This window comes from Falco biarmicus, chromosome 7 (genome assembly GCF_023638135.1).
Source record: "Falco biarmicus isolate bFalBia1 chromosome 7, bFalBia1.pri, whole genome shotgun sequence".
In the NCBI taxonomy this organism is placed as follows: Eukaryota; Metazoa; Chordata; class Aves; order Falconiformes; family Falconidae; genus Falco; species Falco biarmicus.
Genome location: NC_079294.1, coordinates 68,757,082 through 68,777,034, shown reverse-complemented (window position 1 = coordinate 68,777,034; position 19,953 = coordinate 68,757,082). Strand labels below are relative to the sequence as shown.

Here is a 19,953-nt window from a genome sequence, read left to right as displayed (position 1 = left end):
TTAAAGCCTACAGTTAGGTCAATATGTGATTTAGATTTGCCATTTAAAAACTCTCATTTAAATTTTGCATACATTAATCACTACCATACTTCAATGTTCTGATATCCACCTGACTACACTATTAAAATAAAACTTGCTGCCCCAGGGAAATCCTACTTATTCTTAATTGTTTCGAGGCTTTGATGGGCTTTTAATCTAAGATTAATTTATGCAATTTTAAATAACTCTTCTTATGATTAATAAGCTTGAAAATTAAAAGGAGTCTAAAGCAATTATAATGAGCATTTGGTCATAACCTCATTAGGAGAAGGAGTGAAGGATACAGCTCTGGAATTCTTACAAGACTACAATTTAAGGTTACTTTCAGAGGAGTCAAACGTAGTTCTTGAAATTGCAAAGGCAGATTAGCCTAGGTCAGTGTTAGAACTATGGCTATCTAGATTAGCACACTAATGATTTTATCCCTCTGATGATATTTAAGACAGTGAAAAGATGATACAAAATGTATCAAACAAAGATAAATGGATAACACTAGTAAGCGGTGAACTCTTGAAGCTGTACTTGTTTATCTTTTTTTTTTTTTTGAGAAGGATTCCTTTTGTGTTGCATTCCCCCCTGCATTATTTATCTATTTGTAGATTAACTTTTACCAAAGCACTTTAATTGCAAGTGATATTTGGCTGGTTTAGTAGTTTTGTTGAGGCACCAAAATTCTGCTGCAATTTACAGAATCTGTCTTTAAATAACAGCGGTCCCCAAGCATAACGGATGGACCAAGAGGAAGAACAGTACAACCTAAGCCTGAAAACCCTAACCTGAAGAGGAACTTGTCCACACATCAGACCTGAATTTCCATTTTCAAACAGCAACGCAGATCCTTCCATTATGACGGAAATCCTTTCCTCAACCTTATTCTGAAGCTTTGGACATTGGCCATAGCCATATGATCTGCTGGTGGCCCTAAAAACAGCCCTCAGAGACCCCTTGTGTACTTCACGTGTCCAGGCTGCCAACTCATCACCAGGCTCAGGGTCGAGAGGGAATTATTTTTAGGTCAGATTAGCAGGAACTAGTGCATCTCCTTTGACTTCTGTAGCATGGACTTGACTTCAGACAGCTCAGCCCCCTCCTACTGCAGGACCTCAGGGTGTGCATGGGTCTGATTTTTCCTGCTCTCCTTCTGTGGCAGATACTAGTCTTAAATTTACTAGAGTTTTGGTTTTGGCTGTGGCACAGAGGAGTCTATTTGCCCATCTGCAGATCATTCTTTCCACAGCAGTTTTGCTTTTGATATTTGCTGTTAAACCGATAACTGTGCTTGGCATGCCTCTTGGTGTTTAGCTAACAAAACGAGCGAACTCCCAGCAAAGGTATCTTTTTTGTGATGACTCTTAAAAAAAACTAAGGCAACCGAAATATAATCGGAGCGTGCTTTTGCAAGTGCTGCTCAGGTTAAGAAGAGCTGTAGAAGAGGAACAGAGATAGTGGCCCAAGGCTGATAGAGTATGTCAACATTAGCAAGCTGTCGACAACAGAAGCAGATCTGCAGAGTGAAACGGTTGGTGCAGTGTTTCAGGGATGGAGGAGTTTTTACTTTTGACCAGCTCGGGTCTGGTCTGTGGATGCAGCACCCATTAGTAGCTGAAGCTCATTAGGTGTGTGCCTGGAGCACATCTTCTGGTTTGGTTTCATTTGAAATCGATTCAATTCATGAACTTCAAGACCTGACTGTGATGAGAATCAAAGAGTGGTAGCTCTGAGAGAGCAAGACATTCACACCAAAAAGGCACACCTGACCTGAACTCTAATGGTAATGTAGATGCACCTGCAGAAGCGTCTTCAGCTCATGCCTCACTGCAAGCACGGGAACAGTCTTGCTGACACTAAACAGCTAGTCAGACATTAAGAGCTGATACAGTATTTCCTTCAAACAGGGGCTCAGTGATCCCCTACACCGGCAAAGAAGGGTGGAAAACCTGGTTGTGTTCTCCAAGTTTGGAGAAACTGGTTTCTACTGATGGGGGCGGGGTGTTTGTGTGTGTGTGTGGGGGGGGGGGGGGGCGGGGGGGGGGGGGATGGCAGGGAAGATAAAAAAAAAAAAGGAAATCACTAAACTGGAGTAAACTGAAACAATCTTCTAAATGTTTTTCAACCAAACCTTGGAGTAAAAAATGCTGCATGCATACACACGTCTGCACACACACACACTCTAATAACAACGATGAACAAAAAACCCCAGAAAATGATCTGGCTGGAAACAAAAAGGGAGAATGAAACAGCCCATACTTCGCTAGCGTTTCTGTGATGAAGTTTCTGCAAATGAACAAGTTGTTTTTAAAAGTACAGTGTACAATCATATCACATTACATGCCTACACATCGCCTGCATCCAGTGCAAAACAGCATCCTCATTTTTGCCAGGTTTGGTAAAGAGACTAAATAAAGCAAGTATTAGAGGACTGAACATGAATATACTGGCAAATCAGCCCGTCTCCAGAGCAGAGAAAGTTCAGGTATGAAATGACGCCCAAACAAATGCACGGAGCCCTGCTGAAAACACAGAACGCAAAATATATCACCACTAGTTGGCTTGGAGAAAAAAACATAAATTCCTTTGAATCTCTCACAAGGTCACTGAACAAATGTCCAAGGCCAAGAAAACCATTTCCATTCTCAGACTTGTATTTTAATGCCACCGTTCCCTAGCGGGAGCCTTTCCCCAGTGGAAACCCTGTTTCTCCCCAGCCGCGCAGGCAGTCGCTGGCTGAGCCATCCTGATTTACACCAGCCGAGCGCTTACCCCAGCATCTCCCATTAAAACCAAACAGGCAGATGCACATTTATGGGACAATGAACTTTTCCATGGCTGCAGCTCGTCGTGCTTTTGCTATTACGGCCTTAATAAACCTGCGCATTCCCGTGCTGCGGCAGCTGCCTCGGGTGGGAGCGCGAGCAGCCGGCTCTGGAGGAGAGGCCACAGCTTCAAAAAAAAAAAATTACAAAAAAAAAAATCATGTTTAATTTAAAAATTAGAAACTGGAGCAGGCTGTGAGCACAGAGGTTGATTGAAACAAAATTTAAATTCCTGTCAAGCCCATTTAAACACAGGGGCCCTTCATAGACAATTAGCTGCTCCCTGTGAATGCTGAATAAACTCGGGCCTGGTCACTGTTAGAAGAGAGCAGGCCTACTGTGAGGAGCTGGAAAAAAATTAACTAAAATCAGCCTGTATGAAATATTTAGCCTCCCAGTTTATCACAGGGGTTTGGAAGTGTAAACAAGACAAAAATCGATTCCTCGGTGCCCTCCAATCAATCCCCCAAAATGGTTAGGGCATCTGTTTCTGCTAAATTTTGTTTACTCTGGCAGATTTGCCTTAATTGCAGTTGTTTATCTCCCATTGTCCCCGGGGCCCTAATCTCCCGATTACTAATACTTAACACTCATTTCACATCTAAAGCTACTTCTAATCCTCAACAGGTTTCTGGGGCTCTTAAAATTATTGAAACAAGGGAGAGGGGAGATGCAACCTCTTTGTGAGAGGCACATTTTCCTATCTGCTACCAGCTGGGCCCAATCATCACCAGGGATGGCGGCAACAAAGGTGCTAAAAGGCTCTTTCACAGGCACGGCTGCTCCGCCGGGATTCTGCGGATAAAAAAGAGCTTTGATGGGGGAAAAAAAAAAAAAAAAAAAAGCAGCCCTGAACAAGAGGGCTATAACAGTCCAGCCAAATAAAGTTACTGTCATAATCAACTGCTGTCAATCACAATGAAAATCCAATTAAAAATCTTTCAGTGCAGCCCTCTTAAGTAGAAAAATGTCCCCTATTTATATGCGTTTTTGTCAACCGCACAAATTAGAAAGTAGTATTAATTGATTTTTTACTACTTTAGGCCCTGATCCTCCTGCTGAATTTCTGCGGATGCAAGAATCAAGCGGCACAAATCTGATTAAGGGATTTGAGGCATAATGTGCACAGGTCACTAAGAAGCCGTATCTGTATCTCCTGCTTTATACCCCGCTTATTCAGAAGCAATTATTGCTCTTATTTAATACTGCAGGAGCGGCTGGAGGTGCTGAGCAGAACGCAGAGCCACGAGGAGCTCGTACCGCACAAATGCCAGCAATTTTAATTCACACAGAGTGTTTGAATAGATTTAAAAATCCAGTTTCATTAAACAAATAAATATCATATGGAGATTTCAACAGTTGCCTGTTAGACCAAATTCCTTGATGAATTTGGAATGAACAAGGAGGACAATACCCTGGGAATTAAGGCTATGGCTCCTATTTAGGAACTGTTAACAGGTTTGTTGTTTTTTTTTAAAGTAAGTATGTAGGGAAGACAGCTGACATAAAAATATCAACAAGACAAATGCACAGCTTCTCAATGTATCATCATCGAAAGACTTGCAATTCCACTACCAAAATGAGTGAGATGTAAATATTTGTCTCTGTGCCTGCAGAACTACAGAACAACCAGAAGTGCCAAATGAAACATTTGCTCAAATTAAACTGCAAAGCCCAGGAGAGTCAAGTAACCAAAAATATTAACTGTATCACTCTAAGCTGTTGCCAATTTTTTTTTTTTGTCCAATTTCCTTAGATTTTCAACTCTTCTTCCAGCCAACTCCAGCCACTTCACATTTCACTGGAAAGTGCCAGTATATCGTGCAGCTTTAGGGCACGTTAGAAAGTCAGCTGTTCACATTTTCTGTAAAAAGTAAGCGGTGGTATGAGCAATACGACTGCAGAAAACAGTGAATGGACGTAACACCTTCAAACTCTAATGCTCACACGTTAACCTTGTCACAATCTCAGTCTTCTGTAATTGCTGGATTTAGTGACGCTGATAGAATGTATTTCTCCATTTCAGTAGCCGATTTCTCCAAGTGACAAAGAACAACAAACCATACCCCTAAGGACAGAGATGGCTGAGGGGGTTTTTTTGTTTGTTATTTTGGTTTTTTTTTTTTTTTGAAAGACAGAGGGAAAGAGAGAGGGGGCAAGATCCATACAAGATCCATAACCCACCTTTCCCCATTTCAGTTGAGTGGGGAATGGCTTGAGCAATGCTGCCACCTGAAAGAAGACATTTTTTTCTCCAACTCTTGAGCTACCCTGGGCAAGGAAGATAATGAACACACAGTGACAAGAGCACCCTGAGCCCTAGTGTAAAATCCTAGCATCAATGAAGTCAATATAAATTTTCACATGGCCTCCAGTCTATCCAGGATTTGATCCAGAACTCCTCGTCCACTCTATGTCTGAATTGATAGATTGAAGATACCGTTTTGTATTTATCATATACATTTAATGGTTGGACTCCATCTTAAAAAGTCTTTTCCAACATAAACAATTCTATGATTCTATATTTACAACTGCCAAAAGACTTGGCTTTGTGCTTCTTTCCATGAGAAATCGGGAGAGCGCCCTTTTCTTCACATCTGGCATGTGTTTTGGCGTCTGTCAGAATTTCTCCTTGTCATGGGGTGAATAACTGGGACCACTGTGACAGAGGAGAGTCTAAATTTTTGCAAACAAAGCTATCCATCAGAGCTCCAAGCATGGACAATTTTATGCTGGACAAATCATCACTGGTAGGAGATCCTGAACTGGCTCAGGAAAAAATCCCCAACCCTAATGCTTCTAAGTAGCTGAAGAGGGAAAATTCTTGGGTCACTGTGATCCAGCAATGAGGCATAAACATCCAGATAGGTAGAGAGAGAAAATATTTATCTGTAAAGCTGTCTTCATGAGATTTATGGGATGTATTTGTGAAAAGCAAAGCAAAGCACAGACGGCTCTCTGGTCTTTCCTAAAAGTTAACACCATCAAAAACCCCAACCCGTACAGCCATCTCAGCTACTCAAGTCAATGATGCCACTGCTCTAATGCAGAAGCCCAATCAGCCGCTGGGGAAATCCCTTTTATTGACAAACGTAAGTGGGTAGTATATTATTGTCTTTATTCTGAAGGTTTATATGAACATCCAGATAGGATTATGCTGATCCTCCATTTCTTTGTTTAAAGCATAAAAGTGTTTCCTAAGAGCAACAAACAATGGTTTAACACAACAAGCTCCAAATAAATTTAGCTCTGCCTGGTAAGAAGTGCTACTGTCCAGATCCTCTGGAATATAGCTACTTAAAATACATTATTAATACTACATATACTTAATATATACTTAAAAGCTTCACCTTTTTAATTTCCTATACTTGTTGGAGATGGGGGAACAGCCAGCCAGAATCCGTTTTTGAGAGTCTCTAATATCTTGGCACGTATCTTAACACACTTAAATATACAAACGATCCATCTGAAAAAATGCCCATTGTAGCAAATAAGATCAGGGTGCCTGATCTAAATGCCACTCCTGAAACACAGAGAGGAATTGCTGAATGCATAGGAATGGGAAATTTCAAAATTGCACTAGGCATTAAAATAAGAAAAAACAAAGAACATGTTTTCCAGCAAGTCCATGGTTTTGACACAGATAATATACCATTTATCATACAGTCTTCTAAACTGACAGAACACCAACATAAAAAGTGTCAGTAAATTAAAATTTGAAAAAGGAGAAAAGCTAGGAGTAGTGCTTAAAATTTGGAGACTTGAACAAAAATTATCAGACCTGTGCAAAAGTAATCAAGTGCAGAAGGTGACCGATCTCCTTAGCCAAAAGCATTGCCTCTCCTTGCCCAATACCCTCCTTAAAAAATCCAAGCAGCATCCCGAAGACTGTACTTTTATGCACCTTATGTGGCAAGGCACAATGGAATAACTGCTACACACTTAACTTTGGGTTCTCAAACACAAGTTCTTTAAGTAAATCGCTTTTGTTTAAATAGCCATATGTAGCATGGTAGAGTTCAATGCTGTACTAACAAAAAAACTCAACAAGAGACTTCAAGAATTCTGCTGGCTTTCTGAAAAGTGCATACAATCTGCAAAATAAAAGGCCAAGCTTCCAGCTAAAGAAGAGATTTTAAACAATTACCAAAGCAGGATAGTGATATCATAAAGGCAATTTCTGCGCTAGCTTGTTTTCTGAAACTCTCTTTGCCTCTGAACAGCTAGAACAGATAATAACTATTAGTAAATCAAACTCCTGCAATATCCAGCTGTGTCTCACACATTTACATACAGATAGAATGGGTATATGTTTTTAATATGTATGCGATACGTACTTTTACCACAGCTGAAGTGCATGCTACAAAGGAGGAGGAGAATGGGAATGGAATCAGCATGAGATAATAAAGTGGCCTAGATAAAGTATTAGCCAGCGATTGATCTCAAACAGGGGATGCTGCTTCTCTCTGACCTGATTACTTACTATGCATAGATTCCATTAAATAGAGCTTAGAATGGAAAGCTGCTGAAAAATACCGTAAATACAGTCAGAACTACAGCTTCCCGAGGCAAACCAGCCTGCAGACACCTACCCATACACTCGGCACAAGCAGGAGTTCAAACCTTACCCGCACCGCCACATCACAACTGCTAAATACACAGGCGTGCCTGCGTTTCCCTGGGAGCCAGGCTTGCCATGCCAGGGAACTCCACGTTCCAGATGAAAACCGGAAGCTCACAGCAGGGGGAGGGGAATAAAATAAATCTTTATACAGAAGAATTGTTGAGATTTTTCTTTCCTTGTTGGAAGGGAAGAGAAGAGAGACAGAGGAATACGCTAAGATGTTGTGCGGCCTTCCCTGGTGCTGAAACAGGAGTATATTCAATTTAATTGACTGTTTGCCTTTCTCTTCTTACGAGGGAACAAACTGGAGACAAAAGAGCAGACACTGTAAGCGCGAGGTTCAGAATCACCACTGGTGAATTATAGAGATTATGTCTTTCCCTGAATGGACAATTTTCTCACTCTTTGGTGAAATTACTTTTTTTTCCCCCCCACTTCTGTGGAACAAGTCTGTTAATTTGAAATATTTTGAAACAATTAAATTATTGATTAAATACACACAGAGAAACTGATGTTCTATCCTGTTTTGTGGATGGGTATGTAGAAGGAAGGGCATAGCGACCGTGCGTGAATACGTGCGCCTGATTTATGCCAGCCGTTACGGAAATCTGGTATTCACTTGCGCAAGAATATCTATGGTAATAGAATACCTGACTTTACACGGGAATTGCATACAGCCTTGGCTCTGGCCCTATTTTCTGACAAAATGTGCAGTGACTTTTATAAAAAAAGGGCTTCCTAACATGATAGACGGGGTAAATCCATCCCTGATGTAGCCCTGTGACTTCACTGGAGTTGCCAGGTATTGTTAGTCGGCTCTTCAAACGCATTTAACAATTCACTGATTATCAGGAGAGCAGAAAAAGATTGATGTTCTGCTCCCTTCATTTTGCTTTCAGTCTTTAATTATACTAATTGGTTACAAAATAGTGACTTCCAGTACAGTTAATGTTCATAGGGGAGAAAGCCTGCACTCCATGGTTTTGTCTGAAGGTAACAATGATTGTGTGTTGTACCTTTCATCCTAGCTAGTACGCTTCTAAATAAAAAAACACAAACCCCCAAAACCCAATGAACAAGGTGAAATCCTGCTCTCATTTCAATCAATGGTAAGCTGACCTTGACAAGTCCAGGATTTCACCGATAGTGCCTGCATCACTCTACCCACTCTGGTAGTTAACAGGGAGATACCCATCAGAATTACAACAGAGGTTTCAGAAAGGGATGACGTGGAACTAGAAAGGTATTGTGGTAAGCAATTCTATAATTTAGAAAAACTAGAATCTAGAAAAAAAGAGGGTATTTAACAGCTTTTGTTCTGGCCCCAATTTCCAACAAAGTATGGTAATTTCCAGACACGTATGTATATATATGTGCAGATACGCTGTGTGCATACCAACATATGATGCTAATGTATATATGCATATGGGTTTTATAAATAAAGTGCTCCTTGACAAGACTGGGTAAGTGCAAGAATGCAAAGGGCTTGACGGTGAGCAACTACTGAGCTAATAGTGAGTCTGTTACAGAAAAGCACAGGGTGCTCTGAGCCCATCAAGGCTGGAGGAGGGAATTTAGGGCATCTTATGAGGGTCAGCCACATTGCAGGCAAGGACTGGGTCACTTCTTTATTTCAGCAGCAGTCTACCTCATGCTTTAGTACTTGTTGTTGCAAGTTCATTTATAATTGAATAGAAAGCAGAATGAGGAGAAAAATGGATTAAACAAAAGATTTTGTTTAAAAAGTAGGAAGGCTTTTTTTTTTTTTTCCTGAGCCGCTATAATTTTAAAATTATTTTACAAAATACATCCTTAAAGGGGGACTAGCACACTCCAGGGCATGTAGTTGTAAAGATAAATCTGTGCACTTCCCTGGTACTGCAGGCACTCACCCTTTGGCCTCATTTTTATGACTCTACACCCTGGAGTGGTGTTATTGCTTACAAACATACATATATACTTATGGGGGTATGTGCGATCTGCAGATGTTTTATTTATAAGTGGCAGGCCTATTGCATCACTGAAACATACATTTACAAACAGATACAGGTTTTATGAAACCCTATTCCGTTGTTTTAATAGCTAAGCTATCCAGCCATAGCATAATAGTGCACAAGGTAAATGTGTCTACATCTCTAGAACCTGTTCCAAGTTTTCTCAGATGTGACTAACTGCAAGAATTTTCCAACCATCAAAAGTTAATAAAAAAGACAAAATAAGGCAGTGTAAGCCTTTCATACGAGACACACACCACCACAAAGTGGAGGGGCTCTGATAAACTTTAAGGCCTCATTTTACCAAGGTATTTAAGCAGGTGCCTAACTTCAAATGTAGATCTATTGAAGTTAATATCCTTAAAATTAGATTCACAGTTAAATACTTTATTAACCAGGATCTAAATTGAGACTAGTCTGGATTGTGAGATACCTGCCCCAAGGCATCTTCAGAGATTAGCCTTTAACTAGAGAATAGCTGCAACAGAAACACTTGTGTATTCTACTCGCAGTTCGCAGCATGTAAGCAAGAAACGAAACGATGCAAATGTGTCCTGATCTTGTTAAAATGTGTTAAAATTATTCCCAAATATTTAATGCACAGAAAATAAATTCTGATTCTACAGAAACCTCTTGAGTTACAGGAAACACAACATATAAAGAAAAGCAATAAACCTTTAAAAAGCAAATATATTTGAGGTGAGTCAGAGGGGCCTACAACTCTTATCTACAATATAAGTTACTGTAAATATCTGTGGTAATTGTTTGGTATAGAATTTTTTCTAGTTGCTTAAAACCAGTCAAAACGGCACTCTGCACTAAATGCACAGCCACGGGGGACCAGCCTGAGAGCAGGTACCCCATTACTGCCTTCCTGAAAAAATGGCAATTGCAAGCAGAAGAAGTGGTCTCTGAGCTCAGATTCCAACACTGAGCGTGCTTCTGCGGACAGACCAAAGCTACGTATTAACTCAATCTTCTGTAGCTAATCTAATTTCATTTTACATGAACATAAGCGAAAACAGTGGCTCCTGCATTTCATCAAAAATACACTACTTTGACCATATCCTCGGTTAAGACTGGCAAATGATGACAAAGAGTGACCTACATTAAGCTGTAATCCCTGGACATACGAACTGAAAAAAACTGTGTATTAAGCATCAAAATGGCTTTGACTGAAACTTCATACTGGCTGTGAAAGTTCTGTATTAACTCCCCAAATCACCAGTGAAGCCTGGGCCACGGTGAAGGTAACAGCAAAATGCCCATCAACCTCAGTGGAGTCATAATTCCACCTTTGGTTTGCGTGCTCTCTGTAAATATGTAACTGCTGCACAAGCCAGAAAGAGCTTACATTTAAATCAGTATGTAATTACATGAAATAATAAAAAATACAGAAGAGAATGGATACACTTCTATATACATGAATTAAAAAATATTCATAGACAAATACACACCGAGGGGCTCTGAAGTTTCACTTACCATTAAATCTTCAGGTGCTGGCCTTTCCTTTGGTTGTTTTTTCATGCTATGTGTCATAAAACAAAAACGTTCATATATAAACAATTGCTTATTTATTCTACTTGCTTAAATATTGAAGATACCCTCTTTTAACACAGAATGAAGAATTTCAACGTATTTCTTAACTTTATCATGTGCCAGTGGAAGACAGGGTTCCTGACAGTGGCCAAAACGTTAATGGATTTCTTCCTTCCCTTCCACCCCTCCCTTACAGGATGCGGTGGTCTATGCCGTTTGTAACCATGAACGTGTATAAAACACAGAGATGACTGCAAACCAGACAGCTCAGAAGGCACAGTAAGTTGATTCTCATTTTGCTAGGGATTATTACATAGCTCGACACAAAGTATTATACAAACAGGTGGGAAATTTAACTCTAACACTAAACAGCTTCAGGAGAACGCACAATACCCTGGGGTTTCCACCTTAATTTTTTCACATTTATTTCCATTACACTGCAGGGTGATAGTTCATTACACAGCATTAACCTGTTTATAAGATCATGTTTCTCATCCAAATAGTCCTAGTTTTCTGTGCAACAGGTGCAATTAGCTATTGAAGGCTGTGCTTAGCTGCATGAAGGAACACAATAACATGGCACAGAGGTGACCATCAGGAGCTGCCTACTAATTGGATTACATCCAAACAGCCAGTGTTTATGGCGTAATTGGCATAAAGTCATAAAGTCTGATACGCTGTTCACTTGACATCTCTAATACTTATCAGGAATTGATTGCTTAAATAGTATAGAGCTTCTTCTCATTTGCTTTTTTTAAATGGTAATGCTTCCCACTAAAAAGTACGGCCAATCTGACACTATTTCTAAAATACTAGACGATCTGTGCTGTAAATCAGAGGTATTAACAATACGATTTACCCTCCCTACAAATAACAACAAGCCCCTCAAATAATGCAGGCATCAGCCAGTAACGCAAGCTGGCTGACGAGTGGGTTGGTAGCAGTTCTAATCTGACAGTCCAAAGTAGCTGTGTCCCGAGGGAAAACAAGGCTATTAGCCACCATCAGTTATGCTTCAGTTTGACATCTGTGGAAATTTTAACACAGGTTATCCCTCTCTCTGCCTCAATGAGAATTTTTTTTTTTTTAAAAACAGTCTGTCGTCAATTTTTTTGCAAGGATAAAGCGCGTAGACCTCCACACACATCAGTTCGTTGCGCTGCAGAATCCTCCAAGCAGCACTGCGCTTTGTAAACTGAAACTATTGAAAATGGAGGCCTGTGTTACACAAACTTTAATTATTTAGTTACTTTAATTAACCGATAATCAGACCGCTTTTTGTGTCTGTATTATTTGTTACATGCTATGTCAGTCCTGAGAGGTACTTTCTCCTGTGTTGCATATTCAAAATCCAGTTTTATCAGGCTACTCTTGCTGCAGTGCTGTTTTTTTGCATATAGCAGAGAATCTGAAAGCGCCGTGAAGCCCAACCTATAGACCTGCGGGGGGCCGAGGGCGTCAAGGAGGGCGCATCCCTGGAGCAGGATTCCCTCTCAGCCCCACGGCTGCAGCTTGCAGTGGCACACACTGAGATGGCTCCATCCGATTTAGCACAGCTGAGCATCCAGCCCTGGAAGCGCGTGTTTGCAGAAGCAATGGCTTCTCCATCAAACACATCGTATTTTTACAGAATTCAAGCTTGTTTCTCCTGCTGTACATAAATAGCTGCCCCCTCGCCTTTTCTTTTTTTGGGGGGGTGGGTTGGAATGGGGGAGATGCGACAGTTAAAAAAAAAAATAATTCCCTTCACTTTGTTTCTTTAAGAGAGCTTACCCTCAAGATTTTTATTCTCTAGTCACTCAAGAACTGTATTCTTTATCCTACAAATTCCTCCTCTCCCCAATTCTCCTTTCATTTAAAAGGTTTTCAATGAACTATTCAGTTTTAAGGAAAGAAAATATACCCAGTGGTGTGTTTTAAAATACGACTCCCAGTAAAAATTACTTACTGAAAAGCCAATGAATTAATCAAGGCTGCTTGCCTTTCTAAATATTGAGGCAATTTTATAAGTAATATTTTAAAAAAAACCCTGAATAATATTATACACATGAGTCTTTGTAGCCTCTTTATCCCCAGATGAGTTCTTAGGAGTCTCAGCGCACAAGACTGCACCCACATTCAGGGCAGGTTTATTAAAACAGGAGAAACCCTTGTAAGTACTTTTACGACCCTTTGTGTAAATAACGTTTACATAATTTAAACAGTTTGCTTAGCTTTGCTGCCCCATCTGCCCAAGGCCCCCAAGTCCCTCTTCTCTCAGAAAGGATGCAAGGAAAGCCATAAGGTCTCGCAGAGCTGCAGAGTTAATGGCATGTATCATTTACATTGAGGGCATGGCATGTTTGCAAACTGAGCTTACCATTGAGTGATGAAGTGTACAAATGGCTCAGAGAACTCCCCGGCTGGAAGGACGGGCGATTCCTGGGATTGGATTGAAAGAAGAAGCAGAGTCAGAAGGAAAGAAGATAATTTTTTTTTTTTTTGAGGATAGTAATATAACAGCGACAACAAAACAAAACCAAAAAAAGAAAAAACGAAGGAAGTGATAAAGGCCCCTTTTCACACAGAGAATTTGAGGGAGAAAGGTACAAATTCTTCTGAGAATGTGTTATAAAACACTGAATTTCAACTAATGAGTATTACACAATGGGTAAAAACATGTGGAAAGACACTGAGGGGAGGTGAAAAAAGGACAATGATAGCCACAGGGTAAAAAGGAAGGTAGGGAAAGTGTAAATGAGAAATTAATGATTATTTAAGTAACACACAAATGGTCTTGTAATTAACAAAGAGCTGTGAAATTATTCTTGCGTTGACCTTTGTTCTTTCACTGTATTTGCTATTTATTTACACTCATGTTTATTTACACTTATTCATTTTAGAGGCTGTCCTCATATGCTGTCTGTTCTAGATTTAAAAGGCGAAAGAATTTTTAAGAGGAAAAAAATGCAGGATTTACCAGTCCAGTGGTAGAAAATAACCACCCAGTATTTATGGAAGAAAAAAAAAAATCTAAAGCACGAGAAAAAAAAAAAATACAAACAGGGAACAAACAACACCACCATTTGCAAAGAAGGGCTTTACGAATTTAGGAGTTTTTCCAAGAATGACAGAGAGCTCCACTGTGTTTATAGTGTAACAGCTCAGGATGTAATGAAATTACACTGCAGAGTACTTTAACAGTGTCATCTCATTAGACCTACAGTTGGAACAAGAGAGCCACATAAAACAGGCAGCTGCAAATGACTCCATTCTCAGCTATTCTCATTTGCTATTAAAAATACCTTTCGGCATCTTTTTTCCTCCCTGACATCCCTACACAAAGTACCCTGCAAAGTATGATACATGCACCTATTTAAATTAACAAAGGAATGACTTATTTTAATCTCACTGTGCTTTGGAGTGCTTTGGCCATTTGGATGAGCAATATATCATTACATACAACCTTCCAGCGCTGCAGGCAAGAAACTCAGAGCGTGCAGCATTTGGTGGGAGCCAAACAATTTCTCTAGCACACAACTGTGTCAAATGCATGCATGTATTCATTATTGAGAATGCGAGGAAATAGCTTTGATGTAGTGGAAAAAAGAAGATGATAAAAGCACCTCTGCAATGTGTGTGCCATTATCAATGGTGGCAGATAGACACAACTGCAGAGCCTCCTATGTGATTAGTAAATATACATATAATTGCTGTGGCCAATTATCAGAAAAATGAGATCGGTAATTACAAGACAGAAAATTAACTAGAACTCTTATTAAGGCTTTGTTTCCAATTCAAACAATTGGAAACTGCTGGAAAATACAATTAAATCAAAAGTAACTGAAGAGTAAAAGGAGAAGCCAAAATTGCTTTACAATTTTCAAAGACTTCTATTAAAAACAAGGAGTGTTTGATATAACATGCCCAAATTCTCTTTGAACTTAGACCGGGTGAGGGAGAGGTTATTGTTTCTAAACTTATAAATGACATCAATATAGGAAGGTTTCCACCTGAAAGCGGAAGGGAGACAAGGAAATAAGCAGCACAATTAAACTTTCTCCACTTCAAAGAACCGCGCATGAAAATTATTCATATTAATACAGAAAACGCAGAACAAAATGTCAGGCTTGCTTACACCGGCGCGGAGCCCAGCAGGCTTTGCCTCTCCCCACCATTTTTCCTCGTCCGGCAGAGCCTTCCTGGGCTGGGAGTAGCAAAAGCCACTTTCCCAGGTGGGACGGACTCAAAGCAGAACAGCAGGAGATACTCCGGGCACGCAGCACAGATCATTTTGTAAACCACAGGGCGAAGCTATCAGAGCCCGTTCCCTGGGGAACTGGCTCTGCCCAGCAATCTATCCCTGCTGTTTATTGTAAGAAAAATGCAAGTGAGGAGCCTGTTAGGAACGTCCCTCTAACGGGGCTGCCAGCTCGGAGCAGCCCATGCTGGGGAACAGGACAGGCACGTGGCACTTCACACTCATTTGGTAGGTGATAATTTCTGCAATCACAAAGAGATGACGGACCCATAATAGAGTGAAACTGCATGATGAGAGGGCAGGAGAAGCTGATGAACAGCTCTGAAGCCACCAGCATTTCACTTTGGCTCTCCCAAGCTGCGCTGGCATGGGGGTTGCACAGTCAGGGAAGAAGCTGCTCCAGTGTCGGTACAACGCCTTGCCCGCTGCAGCGCAGCCAGGGCACCAGGTGCTCCTGCGTAAGCGTGCAAGAAAATTTCACCTGGATGAAAGGAAAGGTTAAATGCTATTTTTTGGGGCACATTTTTCTGTACAATGCATTTCAAAGCCCACCCAGGCCTACTCTCTTCTGCTGTGGACTGGTCAGTCACGGCCTTGCCTTGGCTGGTTTGCTCTCAGGAGCTGAGGAAGAGATTGTGGGTGGGTGAAGATGAACACAAACTGGATCTCAGTATGAAAACTTGATGAAGACTTTAATACAGTCTTCTCAAGGATTTCAGACTGGGCACCCACAAATTTATTGGCTATTTGCCTGACAAACTGAAAGCCTTTTGGGAGAGCGCATCAATCTCAAGGAAGTACTTGCTGGCAAGTGTGTTTGAAGGAAAAAAGATCAGTGCAGATAAAAACTTTATCTCACTCCTGTACATACGAGCCAATTGCTACTTTACAGCATAGGTAAGATAGGGGAGGAGGTGGCAGGTTTTGGTTTTAGCTGAACCAGGAAAGTACAGGACCCTCAACTGCTTCTGAAGGTGAATACCAAAGAGCTGCCTCAAAAGCTGTATTTTACCTTGGTTCGAAAGAGAAAACATCCATTCAGTGTCTGCCCAGGGAAAGCAATGACTGAAACATTTCAGTTTCTGATACTATACTACGCAAGACTATTTCAGTAGTAGAACAGTGAGAGCATTTTGTAGTCAGAGCTATTTCTAGAGCGAAAGTGCTGCTGTTGCTGCCTCTGTAACTTGAGCGATCACAATGGTGTTGCATCAGGAACACAGCAAACATTTCCAAAACTACACAAAGTAAATACATCACCTATTGTATCCCCAAGTTCCCCAGACTTCAGCTGACACTCAAAGAGATGGGAATACGGGGAAATAAAGCAAAGCTACACGTCTCTACCCAGCCTGCGCTGCCTGTATAATGCAATAGAGTCACATCCGATGTAACCATCGGGATCAGAGTCCAGCCACACATCATGATGACCTGCCTTACTTTACCCACCCGCACAATGAAAACATGCTACAGAGGCAAAAAAAGTAGAAACCTGGGATTTTAAAGGAGTGAGGAAGCATTATACTCTTTTAAACTGGGAAATGGTTCTTCTATGGTCATTAAATGTTGTATCTTATAATATCACAAAGACCTATATATTGGGGATGCTGCTAACATGGCAGTAGGGACAGGAATGGTTTTAAGGGTCAGTGTACCATTGGCCTCTTATATCCCCAGGCAGCTTATTCCCAAGCCTGGCTATTTCCCAAAATATCCAAGCAACATATCCGTAACCGGGATCTGCTGCAGGAGACAATATCAGCCTCTGATTTCTCAAAACCAGCCAAGCTGTGCACACGCAGTGAGAATGGAGAAGGGCAATAGGAAAAAAGTTTGAGTGATGCCTTTGCCTTGTGAATAATGAACAGTTCAAGAAGGTCAACCCATTACAACTGAAACCGTTTAATTATTAATTATGCACAATCTATGAGCAAAAGGACAAGTTCAGAATGTTTAATGTGTGGTAACTCCGACTGGACCCTCTCTTGGCATTTTGTTATTAGCACTTGTCAGCAAGGTGCTCAGGCATAAAGAAAAAAGCACAGCAGCAGAAAATCTGAGCTAGCAGGAGGAGGGAGGGCTTTAAACTTCAAACACGGCTCCTAATATTTAATTTATAGAGTGCCAAGGCTCTGGTATAAACCTTATTGACTTCCATGGACTTAGGGGAAGTCACATTATCTAAATGAAGACCTGAGAATGAGAATACAGAGACAATCCCTCCAAAAGCCCTCTTTTGAAGGGAGTGATAACATTACTAGCTGTATCTTCTTTTTTTTCACACCTCTGAACAAAGGAAGAGTGAACCACCTAACAGCGTGTCCAGAAGTCAACCAAGCCTTTGCAATCTATGCAATAAGAGCTTGAATTACAGGTCCGAGCACTATCCTCACCTACGCTTCTCAAACCTGTTACTCAATGTCCCCTGATCTGCTTGGTCTCACTAAGCACAGCAGTAGCAGAGATGTTACTGAGTCTCAGGAAACAGATAATGCCCAGCAAACTCATAAATAAGTATGAACAAGTCACTTTCCCCCCCTTTTCTGTCCAGCCTGGAGGTTTACTTGGGCAAACTCATGAAGCAAATTCAACAGATACAGCTCTGAGGTGCTTATTTCTTTGGAAACACTCTATGTCAGTGAAATTTGGGAGTGGTTCTTGACTGGCAATATACACCGAAAGCACCTCATACTTTACACACCTTCAGAGGTCTTACCCCAACAATTTCTTGGGAGTGAAATATGTTCCCAAAGCAAGTGAAAGCCTGAGCTTTATCACATCCTTTCTGAAGAGAGGGAAATCTCACTATCTCCCTACAACAGGAAAACCAACAAATGCAGCTTTCTACATAAAACCTTCAAGGTGGCAATGGCAAAGCCCCCAGCTATGTGTTAAGATCAAACCTGTGTTCCTCCTACCTCCTCCTTCAGGGGCCAGCCTGATGGCCCGCCGCGGTGCAGAACGCTGGCAGCCTGTCATCGACACGTCCCCAGAAGAGAGCCAGGCTGCACAGCCATGCAGGCTCCAAGACGAGCTCAGCTGCACTTTGTGGGCAACAAAGCTGGTATTCCCAGCGGATCCCCACAAGTGTGCAAATAGGTTTTACTCCCTCTTCTCATCTGCTAACTCCCGCCCTGTGAAGGGTTAAATTTTCCCATTCCCCACAGCTACTGCTATTTTGCAGTACTCTCTCCTCAGTGTGAACGCCTGTGCAGAAGGAAATGCCATGGTCCTATGGCTCTATGGCCACAAGAGGGAAGTTAGCAGAACCCAGCAAACCAAACTTCAGTTCCTCTCTCCTCTGGGTTTCCCCAGCACACCCTGTCTTTGAAATGATCATCTCCTCTGGGCAGATAATCCTATTCTGCAACTTGTCCATTGATGCTGAAATGGCAGTATCTAATAAATAATGTGCGTGCTTTACAAAGCTTTTCTGGCTATCACTTCAGCCTAAAAAATCTCTAGGATTAAAGAATTTTTATGCACTCCAGCTTCTCTTTTACTAAAGCTTTCAAAGAATACACATATTTTCATACAGTAGCTGCATTCTACTTTGTGGCCAAATAGTGATTTTTAAATTTTTTTTTCTCCTGCAGACAAACTTGAGTTTTTAGATGCACCAGAAATGCTGCCAGGTGCAATTACATGGAATAAATGTGCTGCGGTTACCGAGCTGTTTCAAGGAGACCAGCAAATTACAACATTGTACACGTTCAGATTTAGTCCTACAAGGGCAAGTTACTTTCACAGCGTTCCTAAAAAACCCAAATAAAATAAAAAAAAATCCATTTCTGACTTTCTAGCCAATCTACTTCAAAAGCCTTGCACAAACCTAATGGCAGACGATTTCCTACAAGTAACAAGTTTGCAGAAGACAAGCAATGGCTGGAGGTGGCTCAGAGGCCCAGACTTGAAAGCATTTCTGGATTGTCCCTGCTATGCTCCCACCCCCAGCAGGAAGGTGAAAGATGATTACATCTCTGCGCCAGGTCGCTTCTTGCTCTTTTCTTAGCAGGTGCCAAATGTGACAAATTATACGTGAGGGTATTTTGGTGTGAAGTTTTGTCTGCTGGGATTGGAGTGTCAGCAGTAAACTCATTTATTTCCAGATCTCTAGCTGGACGGGAACCAAGGTCGAAAGGCCAGTGTTTTATCCACCAAAACACTCAGCCTACCTTTAACACCTCAAATCACGTGAGAGCCAGCTATTCTCTCTGCAGCGCTACCCACTCCCCAAGTTCTTGAAAACAGCACGTCTGCGTTACCTACACCCGTACCGAACGCATGCAGATGTTTCTGGTTAAGTCAGTCAGCGGATACTTGGGGCCATTCGGTTGTCACTTCTGCAGCATTTGCTGCTGTGGGGTATTTTTCAGAGCCCAGAAGAGGGAAGGAAAGAAGCGGAAGAGTGTAATTAACATCAGGAATAATCTAGAGCGTACGACACGACATTTTCTACCTCTTGCCAAGCTTTGTACTTGTTAGTGCGGCTCTCCAAAGCGCCTTGCAGATAAGCATACAGGTAGCTGGGAAAACAGGTTAATCCTTTAACCGTAACTGTAATTGCTTTTCCTCTAAAACAAACATAAGAATTTTTTCCTCTCATTGCTGGTCTCTTGTCGATCATAAGCTAGCAGAGCACAGCAGTGTTTTGGGTAGATACACACACATACGCACATTTCAAATAGCTAAGGCACAGCAGCA

General features: G+C 41.2%; 1 protein-coding gene across 4 annotated transcripts in view; it reads right to left on the bottom strand.

Annotated features, from left to right (window-relative positions):
* MAP2K5 (mitogen-activated protein kinase kinase 5) overlaps positions 1-19,953 on the bottom strand; it is a 140,913-nt gene that overhangs the window by 12,274 nt on the left and 108,686 nt on the right. For all 4 annotated transcript variants that reach the window (XM_056345546.1, XM_056345547.1, XM_056345548.1 and 1 more), the window contains 2 exons: positions 13,369-13,430; positions 10,953-10,998 (listed from right to left, as the gene is read on the bottom strand). In XM_056345546.1, coding sequence (XP_056201521.1) covers positions 10,953-10,998; positions 13,369-13,430 — 108 coding nt within the window. The remainder of the gene's footprint in view (positions 1-10,952; positions 10,999-13,368; positions 13,431-19,953) is intronic.